The 17538-nt window shown below is 43.3% G+C and overlaps 2 protein-coding genes and 2 long non-coding RNA genes across 6 annotated transcripts in view; 2 read left to right on the forward strand and 2 right to left on the reverse strand.

Moving 5' to 3' along the window:
- Window positions 1–478, reverse strand: part of Cds2 (CDP-diacylglycerol synthase 2) — a 46768-nt gene extending 46290 nt beyond the window's left edge. The window contains exon 1 of the mRNA XM_048455380.3: window positions 281–478. Coding sequence (XP_048311337.1) covers window positions 281–334 — 54 coding nt within the window. The 5' untranslated portion in view covers window positions 335–478. The remainder of the gene's footprint in view (window positions 1–280) is intronic.
- Window positions 479–712: 234 nt separating this feature from the next.
- LOC125413749 (uncharacterized) lies at window positions 713–1388 on the forward strand. The gene is made up of 2 exons (XR_007236023.3): window positions 713–941; window positions 1042–1388. It is a non-coding gene; the product is annotated as an uncharacterized LOC125413749 (long non-coding RNA).
- A 2785-nt stretch (window positions 1389–4173) lies between these two features.
- LOC146892660 (uncharacterized) lies at window positions 4174–12009 on the reverse strand. 3 transcript variants are annotated; one of them, XR_015004165.2, is made up of 3 exons: window positions 11742–12009; window positions 6004–6098; window positions 4174–4506 (listed from the first exon to the last, which is right to left on the reverse strand). It is a non-coding gene; the product is annotated as an uncharacterized LOC146892660 (long non-coding RNA). The 3 variants fall into 3 exon arrangements; XR_015739070.1 differs by having other exon boundaries at window positions 7407–12009; XR_015739069.1 differs by having other exon boundaries at window positions 6004–12009.
- A 240-nt stretch (window positions 12010–12249) lies between these two features.
- Window positions 12250–16042, forward strand: Pcna (proliferating cell nuclear antigen). The gene is made up of 6 exons (XM_048455379.3): window positions 12250–12470; window positions 13276–13373; window positions 13518–13585; window positions 13954–14148; window positions 15447–15570; window positions 15651–16042. The coding sequence occupies exons 1-6, from the start codon at window positions 12250–12252 to the stop codon at window positions 15728–15730; spliced, it is 786 nt and encodes a 261-aa protein (XP_048311336.1). The 3' UTR covers window positions 15731–16042.
- The last annotated feature ends 1496 nt before the right edge of the window (window positions 16043–17538 follow it).

The raw sequence follows: 17538 nt of genomic DNA on the forward strand, positions 1-17538 counted from the left end.
ACAGCATTTTTAAAGCGAGCGGTGACTCTACCTCGCACTCACCGGGCCCCAGGCAAGGTCTATGGGGTGTCCAGTGTCTCCACACCGGGAAGGCCTAGGGAAAGCGTGGGCCCCCCTACCCCAGAGCTCACGCGCTACTCCCCGCGCCCGCGGACGGCTACCCCACGAGCGAAGGACGCCCGCCGACCCTCTGCGCAGCCCAGGCCCGGTGCCGAGGGCCGCTACAAAGGTAATAGGACGAGGCTGCCGGCGCGCCCCCCGCACTCAACGACGCCTCTACCTTGTCCTCCGGCGGTGCGTCCTCGCGGACAGTCCTCTGCCGTAGCTCGGTCATGCTGGGGACCAAGACACAACGTCACCCAGGACGAGCAGCGCGATGGCCGCGGAGGTAGACTCAGCGCGCACGGCCTCTCCGCGGGCCCGAGCACCTCGCAGCCCCGCAATGCCTCGCACAGTTCCTGCAGCCGCGCCGCTAGCCCCAAGCCCGGCCCCGCCCAACACCGCCGCCGCCGCCGCCCTTGCCCGGAGAGCGGAGCCGCTGCCTCCCCAGAGGCCGCTCGCTCCTCCTCCCGGGAAGATGTGAGCCAGAGCGCACGCGCACCGCCGCCATCTCGACCCGGGAGCCTAGACGCTAGGGGGCGGGGCAGCGGGAAGGAAGGGGGTGGGTGCGAGGCGAAAATGAAGCTCATTGGACAAGACAGGGAGGGGGCGGGATAAGCGAGCAAAACGGAGCGGTGGGCAATTGCGTCCTACCGCGTGTGCCCGCGCAGGATGTAGCCGGTTACTGGGAGACGACAGCGCCTCCCGGCGGTCTAGACTGGCCATCACTTGCTGCTCTCAGCCTGGAGTCCAGATGGAGAGACCAGGTGGACCTCTGAACAGAGGGCTTCATAGCAGAGGTGAAACCCAGACTTCAGCTCACGTTGCCTTGCCAAGCCTTGGTTAGTAAATTAGTGAGCACTGATTCTGTCTAGGCACCGAGCTCAGAAATCGCTTTGGCTGGTTTGTCTCGTTCAAATCATATGCCTTTTTTCTTTCCAGCACAAGTGAAGAGACAAGTGGATCTGATCTATGTAGCCTGCGCCAGGGCTACACAATGAGACCCTGCCAAAAAGAAAAAAAAAGACAAGACAAGCCCCGCCTACTGCCTTCCCTGTCCACCACAGAGGCAGACCGATCTTTCTTCAGCTTCCAGTCTGAGCCTCTCCTTCTCTCTCCCAAAGAGGTAGCTGCTGCTGTGGCTCCTCTCCTTCCCCCCATCTCTCTCTCTCTCTCTCTCTCTCTCTCTCTCTCTCTCTCTCTCTCTCTCTCTCTCTCTCTCCTCCCCTCCCCCCCTTCTCCCTCTCCCCTTCCTTTCCATAACCCACTAAATAAATAAATACCCACTTTCTCTGTGTGGCGTGCCTATCCCTCTCGGTCTCTCACCCGCCACGCGACTCCCTGCCTGGGATCCACTGCCACTCATGGCCCGTGGGCCACTCTGGGGCTCCCTGCCCGGGACCAGCTGCCTTCAGGGACCTGCGGCATGGTCTAGTGCCCACTGCCCACTGCTGCCACGCTAGAGAACAGCACCGTTTTACTTAACCATTACACAAAGTATTACAAATTTCTTGTTTTAAGGCTATGTCTTGCTTTGTGCTGAAGACAGAATTCAGGCCTAGCTTATGTTAACATATTCTACGAGTAAGCTACTCCCGTAACTGATTTTTGGACCGTTTCTATGGCTTCCCTACATGCCTGACATAGCCTAAGCAGTTGATGAATAGATTTTAAACTTGTATTTAGCTGGCAGCTACAAAATAGTAAGAACTAAAACCCAGTCTATTACCAAAAATCACACTGTAGCCACTGTTCCCATTAGCTGCCTGAACTCAGTAACACTGGTATTGCTCCAGCATTGCCCTGGTGAAAATCAGGGGATCCCAGTCCTAAAACATACTATAATCTAACAGTAAGAGGTCTTTGCAACAGGGAGGTCCAGTTTCTTCTTAGCGATTTCGATCTGAACAGTGAGTTTTCAAAACGTATCTGAAAAAGACATAAATAAATAAATGATACTGGTCTCTGTGAGTATATTTCAGTTCCTGTTAAAATGATTCAAGTGAGCCAAGCAGTGGTGGCACACACTTTTAATCCCAGCACTTGGGAGGCAGAGGCAGGCAGATCTCAAGTGAGTTCATAGGCCAGCCTGGTCTACAGAGTGAGGTCCAGGACAGGAGGTCTGTTACACAAGAAACCCTGTCTTGAAAGAAGAAGGGGGAGGGGAGGAAGAAGAGGAAGAAGAAGAATGGAGTCAAAGTGGCAGTATAACACTTAGACAAACTTCAGAACCCCTGAACTATGAATTTTGTTTCCTTTTTAACAACTTTGCACAAATACTTAGGTGTTCTTGTTCAGCTGGTTGTTTTTGTTGGTTTTGGGGTTTGGTTTTGTTTTGTCAGATAAAAAGTACCACTGCCTTCAGACCACCAAAGCTGCTCTTTCTTGTCTCTAAAAATCAACATATCAATGATAATTTTAAAATGTTTGTAAATGCTTCGAAGTCTGTGTGAGAACCAGTTGGACCAACACCATTTGTCACTGCTTTATTTATCAGAGCATCTAAAGGACTAGAGCATCAGTTCAGAGCAACTGCATCTTTGGGACAAGTAAAGGTGTTATTATCCAGATCCACTCCTTTTGGGTACCAATCATGTAGTTGAAGGGTGTTGCATTGATCAAACTCAGGTTTTTTTTATTTTAAATTTATTTATTATGTATATAGTGTTCTGAGCACCAAATCTCATTACAGATGGGTGTGAGCCATCATGTGGTTGCTGGGAATTGAACTCAGGACCTCCGGAACAGCAGTCAGTTCTCTTAACCTCTGAGCCATCTCTCCAGCCCCAAACTCAGTTTTTGCATTTCAAGCCCAGTCTAATATAAGAAGGTTAGAGGGCTGGGATGAAGCTCAGTTGGTAGAGTGCTTGCATGACACCCACACAGCTGGAGTTCAGTCCCTAGCACCCCACAAACTGGGTGTAATGAGGGTACACATCTGTAATACCAGTATGAGAAAGGTAGAGACAGGAGAATCAAAAGTCTGAAGGCATCTTCATCTATATAGTGAGTTCAAGTCCAGTCTAGAATACGTGAGAGACCCTGTCTCAAAAACCAAAATACAGGGCTAGAGATGGCTCAAAGGTTAAGAGCACTTGTTGCTCTTGCAGAGGTTTGGCTCTCAGCATTCACATGGCAGGTCACAATGTCTTTGACTCCAGTCCTAGGGCATACAATATCCTCTTCCGGCTTCTGACAGCACCAGTAGCACACATAGTACACAGACATACATGGAGATAAAATACCCATACACATCAAATAAAATAAACCAAGACCCTGAAAACAATTAACATAAGTCAGAGTTATGGAGTTATGAAACATGTATTCAACTAGATAATGCCTTAGAATTTTACCTGAACAAAGTTCTCCGTTATCATCATCAGACCTATCTGGATCACACCAAGTAGTGAATTGAACTCACTTGTGAGGTTAACTGAACTCACACCTAAAATCAGCATTGTGGGGAGCAAGAATTCATTACTCAGACAGTTTTAGAAGTCATGCTACTGGCACTTTATGTCAGTTTTAATACCTTTCTTTAATTGCACAAAATATCAAAAGGAAAAAAATCTTCCTCTTCCTCACACCTTCATCCTTCAATCCCAGCACTTGGGAGGCAGAGGCAGGTAGATCTCTGCAAACTCGAGGGCAGCATGGTCTACAGAATGAGTTCCAAAACAGTCAGGACTGCATAGAGAAACCCCATCTAGAAAAAAAAAAAAAGAAAAAAAAAAAAGAAAAAAAAAGACTCTATCCCCAGACATAGAATTTGGTTCCTTCACATTCTCTTATGCTTCCTCAATTACTGGTTTCTTTTTTTTTTCTCCCCTGCTTATTAGTCTTCCCTCTGTCTTAGCTGGGCTTTCTATTGCTGTGAAGAGACACATGACCACAGCAACTCCCTCTTTTTTTTGTTTTGTTTTGTTTCTTTTTGGTTTTTGAAACAGGGTTTCTTTGTAGCTTTGGAGCCTGTCCTGGTGTGTGCCACCACTGACTGGCAGGAATATTAGTTTAAAAGTCATGTCATTCTTCATGTCTTATCGAATATTTGTTTAGAAAAACAGAAGCAAGATCTCATAAGAATTTATCAAAGTATTTTTCTTAGTGAATTTACATTCATTTGAACTTAAATTTGACAGTCCCCACACTATTCTCAGTTTTGTTTTTTGGTTTGTTTGGTTTTTTTTTTAGGGGGGGGCGGGGTAAGGTTTCATGTAGCTCAGGCTGGCTGCAAACTTGTCATGTAGCCAGGGATGACTTCAGACTCCTGATCCTCTTTGGACAGTAGTAGTGTCCTCTTTTAATCCCAGCTTTTGGAGACAGAGGTACGCAGATCTCTGAGTTCAAGGTCAGCCTGGTCTTCAGAGCATATTCCAGGACAGCCAGGACTACACAGAGAAACCCTGTCTTGAATAAATAAATAAATAAATAAACCAACCAAACAAACAAACAAACAAAAGATTTCAGTCCTGAGTTGAGTTTGCATTCTCATTTTTATATTCTAGAACCATAGGCTGAGGTGAGCAGGCAAGCAAGCAGGACTTCTTCCAGAAGTATGAGTGGCTATTAGCCCTTTGCTTTTCAAATGCATATGTTAGGGTTGACAGGTATATGCTTTTGTGGTCAGGTTGCTATGGGCAATGACTGTCTTGGGCTGGGACTTTTCAATTGTTTTGGCCCTTGCCCAGGTCCCTCTGTTCTAGGTAGCAAGGTGAAATTACGTTTGACAACAAGCAGTACAAGCAGTGCTTTCACAAAATAAATCAATAACCAGTATCTAATAATTGCTCTTCTCTACATCTTACCAACTTTTGTCACCACGCTTAGCTTAAATGTGATTTCCTCATCTGGAATTTGAGGAATGGTTTCGGGAAAAGCCCACAGATCTATTCTACAAGTTTAACCAGGCATCAGAGAAAAGCGTGCATAATTCATTTATACCTTTCCTAGATGTTAAAGAGACCCCTTGAAAATGCAAATTGAATCATTTCAAAGACATGTTGTAGAAGGGTCCTAAGTTTGAGGCTAGACTATGAGCAGTGAGGCTATGTAGCAAGTTCCAAGTAGTCTGACTTCCACGGTGAGACCTTGTATTGAAAGTGGAGGGGTGTGTCTTAACGTTTCCTTGGACTTACTACAAAGGACCGACACAGACCTCATAATCCACCTTGCCTCTCTCACTTGCATCATCTTCAATGGCTCATTATGTTCTAGCCACCTCAGCCTTTGAGTTCCATCACCAGCTACTGATTGTACATTTTCCCGGCATGTCTCTCTTCTGGTTATCTGTTGGTCTCTCGGCCAGCACTCTCCCACTGAGTTACATCCCCAGTCCTAATGTCTGCCACTTTAATCATTCTATTATCTCAGCCTATTATGCTCTTTCTTCTTTTAAAACAGCCAGCATCTCTGGTAAAACGCTACCTCCTTAGACAGGCCTTTTTCAAATACAGCATAGCTATTTCTAAGTATTTGTTTTCAACTAATTCATGGACACTGCAGGTAGCATGCCAATGGAGTTCATGTGCCATCTAAAATACCTTCAGGGAATGGGGTGAGTTCAGTGGCAGGGCTTCTGCTTAGCTTGCACTGAGACAGAGAAACAGAAAATGCACAGCTGTTGTCAGCAAAGCAATACCATGGTAGGTAGGACAGAACACATTCTACAGTTAGCAAAGCAAATGAGATTTTAAGAAACTCAAGAAAAGAAAACCCTCACAGATATATGTAACTATATTATAGGGTTTTATTTTTGTTTGTGGTGCTGGAGATTTAACCCAACATCCTAACCACACACACAAAGTAATATTAAGCTTCAAACCCCACCCTACATTATGTTTTGATATGGGAAGGAATAATTCAGGTTGCCAAGATGGCTTAGGCTTAGCAGGTAGAGGCACTTACCCCTAACTCTGGCAACCTGAGTTCTATCCTTGGAGCCACATGGTGGAAGAACTGAGCTGCCTCTTCAAAGTCTTCCTCTGACCTCCATCCATGAGCTGCGGCATGCATACACCACATATAAATAAGGGTTAATAAAACAATTCATTATACCAAATATCAAAACTTACACATGGGCCTGAACAGATGGCTCAGCGGTTAAGAGCACTGGCAGCTCTTCCAGGGGTCCTGAGTTCAATTCCCAGCAACCATATGGTGGCTCACAACCATCTATAATGGGATCTGGTGCCTATTTCTGGCCTGCAAACATACATGCAAGTGGAACACTGTGTACATAGTAAGTAATTTTTTTAAAAACTTACAAATGGATGGCAGGGATTTAGAAGTTGTTTTACTTGAGTTGTTGCAGCGTAATGCATTAAAAACAGTAGTGGCATCAACAGAGTGAGAAATTCTGGATGTAAGAATGTAAACAAATTGTGCAAACACCTCTCTGTCTCTCTTGTGACACTGTGGATCCTGCTAGGGCCTGTACAGCTTAGGCAAGCACTCTCTCACTATATATCCATAGCTCCCATGTTTTGACATAAATCCTGGGTCAGAGAGATGGCTCAGTGGTTAAGAGCACTGTCTGCTCTTCCATAAGACCTAGGTTCGAAGCCAGGCAGTAGTGGCACACATCTTTAATCCCAGCACTTGGGAGGCAGAGACATGCAGACCTCTGTGAGTTCGAGGACAAGCTTCAAAGCTACAGAAAAACCCTGTCTCAAAGGAAAAAAGAAGACCCAGGTTCAGTTCCCAGCAACCACAAGACAAGACAACTCACAACCATCTCAACCATCTCTAACTCCTGTCCCAGGAGATCCAACGCTGTCTTCTGGCCCCAAGGGTACCAAGCAAGCAAGCAAACACAAAGTTCACAAACATGCATGAAGGCAAATATCCACACATATTAGATAGATAGATAGATAGATAGATAGATAGATAGATAGATAGATAGATAGATAAAATTATTAGCCTGGTCTACCTAGCAAGCTCCAGTACAGTCAGGGAACATAGAGAGACCCTACCTCACTAAAAATAAATAAATAAATAAATAAATAAATAAATAAAATAAAAGGGGGGGAATCAAACTGAACATATCCCAAATCCAATAAAACAGATACTTCTAATAGATTTGCTGGAGGGGGGTAAATAGAGTAGGGAAAACTGACATGTCTGAATGATCCCGACATATGGTTTAAAAAAAAAAATCTGAGGAATTCTGTAACAAATCACAGAGACAACTGGCTACCTGGGCAAACACCCAAAGTCACGTTTGCAGCATTGAAGCAACCAACTTTGGCTAAGGCCTGATGTAACTGACATACCATTTTCAAAGGCAAGAAACTTCAAAACTATCTTACCCTGTCTTGGCAGGATATGACAGTCCTGTTTTATCCATTTACGGATATTCTGTAACTCTGTCAGTAGTTGAGGTATGAGCATTTCTTTACCCAAAGGCCAGTTCTGCCAAGAAGAAAGGCTCCAGGTGGAGTGTCTTTTGTGCTCAACATTCTCTTGGGAATAGACCAGTGTTGCCAGGAGCGATTGTGTCTCCCTACCACAGAACTCTGAATTAGATTAAAGGCCATTTTCTACAGCTCTTTGAAGAGGTTGAAGATTATCTATCTATACTGAATATAATCTCTATGTATCTAAAGAACCTGATTAGTCTAATTATAAATGACAAACTTAGATGACTGTTGATATATATAATTCTCAATATCTATCTAACTTAAAGACTGAGATAATAAACAACTGTGCAATAAATGAGAACAATGTGACCTCCAAATATAAACAATATGCAAGTATACATTGCAATATGGTAACTATATATATCAATACATAAACAATATATAAGTATCTTAATCAGAAGTAGAAGTGTACAATGCAATATGGTAAATATACATATATTAATACAATATATATATATACCAATACATAAAAATGTTTTAAACAGAGGTAGAAGCATGCATGCATAAAATAGTCAACATAATTTAACTTTGTATCAATATATAAGAATCGATACCAATATGTTTGTCTAAAAACAATAGCTCACAAGTACACATCTATTATCCCATAATCCAATTATCCCTCTTTTTTTTTTAAAGATTCCCACGCTTATAAAATTCCTCCCCCGTATACTAATTATAACCAACCCCTAAATGATGTCCCTAAACCCAAGGACAAACTTTACTGGGAGAGGGGACGTCGTTCTCTAGAATTACTTCCAGCTGTCATGGGGGCGACGTTCTTTCTGGGGATCCTGTGAAAGTAAAATGATGGTTAAATTTCAAGATCAATGTCTTTTAAAATTGCAAATAGTCTCTGAGTATTTTGTGGAGGTCTGGCCAGAATGTTGCACAAGATGTGCACCATTTCAGCACATCTTGGAATGTGCTTGTGCAGCTGGTACCCAAAACAGGTCTAGTAGTAGCGCTATCAGTATCATGACGTCATATCAACCAGGTGGAGTTGTTATGGGGCCCCATCTTCTTCCTGGAAACTTCAAATGTCACTGCAAGAAAAACTCATTGTTCATTGTGGAAAACTTAAACAGTAATCATATAGACATATACAGACATACATATATTCAATGAAAGACAGATGACAGAGTTCTTCATCCAGAACAGGTTCAAGACTGCTGCTTGAGATGATCAAGACTCACAGGATACTCCAGTCAGGACTTGATGATAATTCTAAATTTTCTTTAGGTCCCCATAAGATTATCAGCACGCCAAACCAGCAGGAAGTAGCGTGAAATACAACGCCCACTTTCCCAACAAATGGACTATGGATATTTTCCTTTGTTTAAAAAAAAAAGAGGGAAATGATGTGGGAGAATTGTCTGTATTCTGTCAATCATATTTTAATAAAATGCTGATTGGCCAGGCAGGCAGTATAGGCGGGAAACCCAGACAGGAAGTAGAGGTGATACAATGAGAACAGGAGAATTCTGGGAAGCAGGGAGGTTCCTCTGCCACTCCTGCGCAGACCACTGAAGAGACAACATGTAAGCTGTCAAACTGAGAAAGGTACTGAGCTGTATGGCTAACATAGATAATGATAATGGATTAATATAAGTTACAAGGACTAATAAGTAGCCTGACCTAATGGGCCAATCAGTTTATAACCTTATGGAGTCCTGTGTGTGATTTCTCTTTGAGACTTGCCAGCTTGTTGGGGTACTGGGCGGGTCAGAAACCCCAACAAGCCAGCCTTCATGTTACATATGGCGCCCAGACATGGATAACTGAATCCACAAAAAGCTTGACAAAGCTTGGGAAAGAATAGAGTAAATCATGTTTTCTTGGTAGCAACAATTTCTCGAGTCTGCTCTGCTTGCTAGAGGCAAGCAAATGCTCTCATCTAAGAGAGGCTTCCTGACTCAGCTTTAGCTACAAAACCCTGCAGCTCATTAAGAGGTCCTGCCACGAAACACTTAAACTGTGTTGATGAAAAGCTGAATGCATGTTTTTCGGTAGTCAGTCGTAGCAGGAAAAAAGCTGCGCTGTTTTAAAATGCTGGCTTTCTGGGCTGTCCTGCCAGGGCAAACTCTGACTCTTTGAGGCAGGCAGTCTGAATGAATGTGGTCTGTGAGCAGAATGCTGCAGCTTCCTTGCTAGCAAGGACCTTGAAACGCCATAGAGTTGTGGCAATAAAAATGGCTGCAGTTGGTACCTCAGCCATGAGGCTGTAAAGCTAAGGAATGGGCTAATTCCAATCGTAAAAACCACAGTTTTAGTCCTCTCCTTAAAGACTCATGTGGTCAAAAAAAGAGAGATATACAGTAAAGAGAGATTCAAAGACAAAGAAAACCTCTAAATGGTTTACAGTGTTTTAAAAATATATGCAGGCTAAAAGGTTAAAGTCATTAAAAAGAAAAAAGAAAAAAAGAAAGATATAGGGTGTGGTGGTACACACCTTTAATCCCAATGCCTGGGAGACAGAGACAGACAGATCTCTGAGTTCAAGGTGTGGTAGGTAGCACACACCTTTGAGCCCAGTACTGGGGAGACAGAGACAGAAGGATCTCTGTGAGTTCAAGGTCAGCCTGGTCTACACTGTTATTCCAGGACAAAGATATACAGAGAACCTGTCTCAAAAAGTAAAAGTAAAAATAAAAGAAATAGAGGTTAAAATAAAGATGGAAAATACACAGAGAATCTTGATACTGTATGTTATTATGCTCTCTTTGAATTGTTTGAATGCTGAGGAAGGAGAAACAGCTGCTAAAAGACTTTTGTTTATAAATGCTGCTGAACTAACCCAAGATAGGTATTTTGAAGTCAATATTTTGAAGTCAAAAGGTATGTTACTCTGGAGAAGAGATTTTGCTTTTATTTCCACAGAAAATGAGAGGCTGTGGATTCATTCTGATTTAAGAAAAATCATCTTTGACCAAGGGAGACCACCTGAGCAATCTCCAGTAGGAACAGTTGACCCAGTCAGCGTTTTATTAAAATATGATTGACAGAGTACAGACAATTCTCCCACATCAGAATTCTACAAGCCACGTTAAGATATTAAAGACAACTAAAAAATTAGGCCAGAGTCTATGGCATTGGATTGTGAGTTCAAGTCTGGCCTGGACAAGAGAGTGAGTTTGAGGCATGCCTCAATACATTACAGAGACTGTTAACAGATTGGGGTTGTAGCTCAATGATAAAGAGGTCTTATGCAGTTTTCTGACTAGATCTCTGAGAGGAAAAGCAAAAACAGACAAGACTGACCTAAAGAGAAATGCTGTAAACAAGGAAATGATACACAAACAAGATACCTGATTAATACTATCATATGTAAAATGTAAAATATTCCTTTTCTCCCCTTTGTGTCAGTCTTGGTAGATGGTCAAAGCCAACTTTAAAATCCACAACCAGCCACCCTCAGTCTTCCCGTGTGCTGGAATTACAGTTGTAAACCATTCTTATCAGCTAAAATATTAAAGTTTTTGAAATTTTATAAGCCTTATTATTTTAAAAACTTGCAAATAAATAAAAACATCACACACCAAAAATCTATAACAACTCAGTGAATTTCTATACAGTTAGAAGAAGCATTTGAAATAGAAGCTGTGGCGTTTCACACTAACATTTTACACTAAGCATCAAATATATTTTATCCATCACCAAAAATAAAAAAAATTAGAAATAGGAAAACAATTAGCCTTATATCCGTTTGTAGCTGGTGTCCATTGTCTGCATTCAGTTTTCCCCATCCTTATAATCAATAGGAAAAAGAAATTTCAGTAGAACAAAATGCAGCAGCCCAGGAACAGTGAAAGACGCTCCACCCGTAATAGCTGACGTTTTCATGAAAGGGAAAAGATTTTTAAAATGAGGTTATTGGTGCTTAGCGTCTAACTCGAAATGTTTTGTCGAGACCTTGGGTTCATCCCCGGCTTAGATAAGGTTTAGGCTGGTTTCATCTCCAGCCTAAAATTAAAATAAAAACACTAATAACACCAACAGTTAAGAAAATAAGAGCAAACTTAATAAAGTAGGTGGCACCTATGGGTTATATATCTTGAGAGATAGTAATACTTTGTGGGTTTTTACAGAAGTGTTCACGGTAAGAAGGTATTCCTTAATCTCTAGGGAGAAAAGTTACGAGCGACGCACACTGTGAAGTGTTAGGAAATCAGGGTTAAGATGCGGTGGCCTCTTTATTACTCGATATTTTGCAGCGTTTTCGCTTACGTAGTAGGAAAAGGAACGCGTTCAGTAGTGTTTTAAGTAGGTATAGTCTTCGGTTTCAGGCGGGCCGCCGCGCATAGCTCGTTTCGTACGTGATTTTCATTACGGTGGCGCGGAAACATCGCAGGAAAGAAAAAGCAACCAAGCCTACGCCACAAAGCCGGGCCTTGACGACATTTTATGCGGATCCCATGATGCCCCACGCCACCCACGCTCGTACGCCGCAGCCCCGCCTCTGCGTGCGCAGCTGGGCGGACCTGCGCGATTCACAGATACGATTGGTCCGGAAGGGGAGGTGGGTGGAGCAGCGCGGTGACGTCGTGACCCTCGAGCACGGGAAGAGCGCGCGCATAGGATGCGGCAGTATTAAACGGTTGCGGGCACAGCGGGCTCCAGTTGTTCCCTCTGGATCTTCGCTACTACTTCTGCATCGCGAACCGGGAGACCTCGGCGGCCAGACCTCGCTTCTGTCAGTCTCTAGCTAGCATCTAGTTGTCGTCACTCCGCCACGATGTTCGAGGCTCGCCTGGTCCAGGGTTCCATCCTGAAGAAGGTGTTGGAGGCTCTTAAAGACCTCATCAACGAGGCCTGCTGGGACATCAGCTCGGGCGGCGTGAACCTGCAGAGCATGGACTCGTCGCACGTCTCCTTGGTGCAGCTCACTCTACGCTCCGAAGGCTTCGACACGTACCGCTGCGACCGCAACCTGGCCATGGGCGTAAACCTAACCAGGTGAGCGGGTGGCGGGAGCTGGGCCCTAGCCCTCCCGCCTCGGGTCTTGGCGGGGCTCCGGCCTCGTGCCCTCATTGGCTGGCGTGGTGATTCGCGCCTTCTGATTGGTCTGTGGAGCCGGGGGCGGAGCCCAGCGAAGCGCGCGTTCTGAAAAGCCCGCGCTGGCGGCCGCGCGAACCCGCGATTTCCCCGCCAAAGCCACAAAACGGGTGGCGGCGGGAAAATGCCCGCTTCAGAGATCTGCTCATTAAATGCCAGCAGCTTTTTAGTGGCACAGCCTGATCCTGGCTAATTTTAGCTGCCTATTAAACGTGTGCTAGTGAAAATGTCCACTTAGAGGGACAATAGACCGTCTTGGATTCTAGAATTTTACTGCGCATCATTTGTGGGAAAATTTACCAATCTTAGTTTTTAACTTTGCCTCAGCTCCTTGGATTACTGCCACCTGTGTGCGTGTTCAATGGCTATGTGTGACTTAGTTTTGCTATAGATACATGAGTTAACAATCATTTCTTTACATTCTTTAAAGATTTATGAAAAGGCCAGACGTGGTAGGGCACACTCTTCAGTACATTGGAAGCCAAGGACACCTTGCTCAAAAAATGTTTCCTCGCGTATTGCCAGTTAGTGGGTTTTAAGGGTCACAACTCCCAATAGTTTACTTCACTCCGAAGGTATTTGGGGTACCTTAGTCTGTTTAACTGTTTCTCCATCGGTGTGGGTGTGTAATGATAACATCTTATAATTGCCTTTAAGAACGTAGTTGTTGAGCACATGTTGATAAGCTTGTGTCTTTGCTTTCTAGCATGTCCAAAATACTCAAATGTGCTGGTAATGAAGACATAATTACACTGAGGGCTGAAGATAACGCTGATACTTTAGCGCTTGTATTTGAAGCACCAAGTAAGTTAACACCTTTAAAACTCAGTTACAGAAAACAAAGTGTGATGTTCTGTTTCTTGAAACTAAACATCAGAATTATTATGGTTATAAATTTTACATCATAGATGTAAACGTGCTTCAGTAACATTTGCTTTCCTTTGTTAGATCAAGAGAAAGTTTCAGACTATGAAATGAAGTTAATGGACTTAGATGTTGAGCAACTTGGAATCCCTGTGAGTATCTTGTTTTGGTTTTTCAAGACAGGGTTTCTGTGTAGCCCTGGCTGTCCTGGAACTCACTCTGTAGAGTAGATGGCCTCTAACTCTACAGAGATCTGCCTGCCTCTGCCTCCTGGGTGCTGGCAGAGTATCTCGTGTTTGATGGTGTGTTTTCCCAAGCTGTGATAGTCGCTGATGCATGTTCCACAGTGGGGTTGTGGGATTTGGAATGAATGGCACAATTTCACTAAACTCTGACAGTCTAAAATTGAGTTTTAAAGAAATCAGAAGTCTTGCATTCTGAGTTCTGGTTAAGATGCTCAAGAGAAAGTGAAGCAGCCTTCACGCTTGTCATTACTGACCTTTAACTTTGGGATTTACAGGAACAGGAGTACAGCTGTGTAGTGAAGATGCCTTCTGGTGAATTTGCGCGCATATGCCGAGACCTTAGCCATATTGGAGATGCTGTGGTAATATCCTGTGCAAAGAATGGGGTGACGTTTTCTGCAAGTGGAGAACTTGGAAATGGACACATTAAGTTGTCACAAACAAGTAACGTTGATAAAGAGGAGGAAGCTGTAAGTAGCAAGAGTTGTTGCATAATTAATGTCTGAAAGGGAAATACAAGCTTACCTGTTGAGCCAGCTCTCCAGCCCTAGCTTTTCTGAGATGGAATCTGAGTTGGCCAGGCTGTCTTTGAACTCCCTGTTTTCTGCTTCCTAGAAATGACTGACAAATATGTGAGGGTCAACATGTGAACAGAAGAAAATGGTTGGCGTTGTGAAAGTCTGTAGGGATCATGTAGGTCTTCTAGTAGTAGCTTATGAGTTGGAGATTCATGTGCTAGCCCGTTTAATGGTGCAGAAGCAGGCTGAGCAGAGGTGAATGTCAACTTCCACTGAGGCACAGGCAACAGGACTCGTAATTGCAGACAGAAGTCTGAACTAAATTATTTTTAGGGCTAAATATGATGAAATCTCAGAGTGCTTGACACAATTATTATCTTGTCCTCTGCATGGATTTAAAATAAATGTATAACTAAGAATTGGAATATGTATATACATACATACATACATACAATCCATAGTCTGGTTCTTAACCTTAATCTGTGCTGAATTATTTCTACTTCCCTGTCAACCTCAGATCTCAGCACATTTAATTCCTAAGTATTTTGTTTGACGTATAAGCATTACTACAAGAAAGGAAATTAAAGATTTTTTCAGTATTTGTATGTTCATTAGTTTGAATTGGACTTGAATAAAATTGATGCTGATACAATGGAAACTGGTGGACATGTCCCTTAGCCTGCATTCAACCTGTTGGTCTTTTTTTCTTTTTTTTTTTTTCTTTTTAGATGTGCTTGTGTGTCAGTGTGAGCCCATGAGGTCAGAAAAGGGTATCAGATCCCTTGGGTCTGGAGTCATTGAATTTGGTTGTGAGCTACTGGATGTGGATGCTGGGAACCAAACTTAGGTCTTCTGGGAGAACATTGAGTATTAACCCCTAAGCCAGCTCTCCAGCCCGGGTTACTTTTGGGTCTGGGAGTTGAGTGTTGGACATTGAACCCAGAACTTTGCTCGTACTCATACCAGTCAAGTGGTTTACTGGTTAGCTACCATTTCATTTTTTTCTTCTCTATATATTCTTTAGACGAGATTAGTATTTGCAGTCTGGATAAGCTGCCCTTGTTTTGCTTGCTTGGGATATGGTTCTACAGGAGAAACAAGCTAAATGCGTTTCTTTTCCTAAGTCTCCTAAGTTTTCATTAAAAACCTTCCAAAACTAAAGGTTTTGCTTTGTGCTGTATATTATGAATTAATTTAGTATGAGTTTCTTGATGTTGTCTATAGTGAGCCTGTTTTGCTTTCTCCTCTAGGTTACTATAGACATGAATGAGCCGGTTCAGCTAACTTTTGCACTGAGGTATCTGAACTTTTTCACAAAAGCCACACCACTGTCTCCTACAGTAACACTCAGTATGTCTGCAGATGTACCTCTTGGTAAGCTATTAACTTTGAGCATTGTTTTGTAGTGTGGTATTTATAATACTCCTCAGTAATTAACTTTTCCTGTCTTTCAGTTGTAGAATACAAAATTTCTGACATGGGACACTTAAAATATTATTTGGCTCCCAAGATCGAAGATGAAGAAGGATCTTAGGCATTGCCAGAATCTGAGAAAACTAATCCCCTTTGAGAACTGCTTCTGAGATGCCAGCATATTTTAAAGTCTTTTCTGTCACCGAGTTTGTACCTGAGTACATATGTAGATATCTTCTGTAAATAACCTACTTTTTCTTTCTCTTCTCCACAATTTGTTTAAAGAATAAACTCCAAAGTAAAAACTGGTTCTTTTTACATAAACTTTTTGCATTAGAAATACTGGTGATTTTTATAAATGATCTTGACGCTAAATACAGTTTCAGGAAATGTTTTTCAATTTAAATAAAGTTAACTGAATTTCAAAAGTCAACAGTGTCTTGAACCATGAAGTCTGAACTCAGTCAAAGTTACCCTTTTATGTAAATGGCTTTTTGGGGTTTTTTGTTTTTGTTTTGTTTTGTTTTTTCATTTTAAAGTAGCCTGGAGTTAATGCATCATGGAGATGACAATAGATGTTTAGCCTTAGTCTGTGATTAGGTTATACAAGAAATTTTCTAGTATGAGTAGTCTTGTTTGAGTTGGAGCTTTTAAAATACTTTGATCCCAGCACAAGAGGCAAGGGGCAGGTGGATCTTTTCCTGGGCTGGCCAGGACTACATAGACCCCATCTCAAAAGCCTAATTTAAATCTTGTGGATACTTAATCTAAGCAAGAAGGGTTTAAAAGGCCATGTGGGCTTGAAGAAAAGTCATGACATGCTACATACTAAAGAGTACTTGAATGTTTTGTATTTACTATGTGGAGGGAGGCTCATGTTTAAGAGTGCAGAGACAATTTATAGGCGTTGGTACACCCACTACCAAGTAGCTTCCAGGGCTGAGTGCAGTTCTTCAGGCTTGGAGACAAGTGCCTTCACTCTGTACTGATAATCCAAGTTACCCCACTATCCTGTTCCAATTTTTATGTGGGCATGCATGTAGAAAACCTGGGTTAATGTAGGAAAACCCAGGGCTTGCAGAGCAAGTCTTGTCTGGGTTTATGGGAGGGCCACACTTGAGCTATCTCCAGGTCTCAAATTAATTTTCCCATTGTACTTGGTGTTTGGTGGTTTGTAGCGGATACAATTTTGCTAATTCTAGGAGGTTATTGGTTAGAGCTCACACCCAGTAGCTACTATTATTCAAAGCTTTGTGCCAACTCATAGAGAAGGAAATTGGCTGCAGATAAACCCCACTTAACAGAACTCTGGGGTGATGGGCATGCTTAATGAAGACTGGTCACTGTTCCTTGAGGATAGTTAGAACTCTAATCTGGGCGGGGTTAGGGAAACATGCAAAAGAATTTGGGGCTAAGAGAACTCCCGTGGGTACAGACTAGACTCAGCCAAAGACTGAACAGGGCAGGGGAAGATTCCTGGTCAGTTCCTTTCCCGCCCCTCCGGGTCCCGGGCCTCAGCTATGCACAGACTTGGGCATGATGAGTCAGCTGGGTCCACATTAACAGCCTTGCTGTGGGTTCCATCCCGGTAGGAGGGGCTCTATCTAGGTATATGTCCACCAACCATATGAAGGTGGCCGGACCGGGTCACCAGCACAAGACCAAACTGCTGGCCCGCTGGGTATTCCCAACACTCGGAAGGCAGAAGTAGGGGAAACTCAGAATTCGAGGCCGGCCTGGTTAACAGTGAGTCCTAGGACAGTCAACGCTACATGGAGAAACTGCAACCTTGCGCCGCTGGGTGTGATGACGTGGCTTCCTGGTGGCGCCACTTCCGGGGCGCCTGTTCGTCCACTTCTTCCGGTGGGCTGGCGCTCTGACCGCCGTTGGCTGTTGGGCAAGCGGTGCTAGTGCGCCTAGCGGATAGGG

Source organism: Myodes glareolus, chromosome 10, assembly GCF_982192425.1.
Source record: "Myodes glareolus chromosome 10, mMyoGla1.1, whole genome shotgun sequence".
NCBI classification, from domain to species: Eukaryota; Metazoa; Chordata; class Mammalia; order Rodentia; family Cricetidae; genus Myodes; species Myodes glareolus.

Excerpts from the sequence above, each read along its gene's own strand:
- Pcna (XM_048455379.3), top strand. The coding sequence starts at position 12,250 with ATGTTCGAGGCTCGCCTGGTCCAGGGTTCCATCCTGAAGAAGGTGTTG. Across the intron at positions 13,374-13,517 it reads GCTTGTATTTGAAGCACCAA|ATCAAGAGAAAGTTTCAGAC; the intron begins GTAAGTTAACAC and ends TTCCTTTGTTAG. Across the intron at positions 13,586-13,953 it reads TTGAGCAACTTGGAATCCCT|GAACAGGAGTACAGCTGTGT; the intron begins GTGAGTATCTTG and ends TGGGATTTACAG.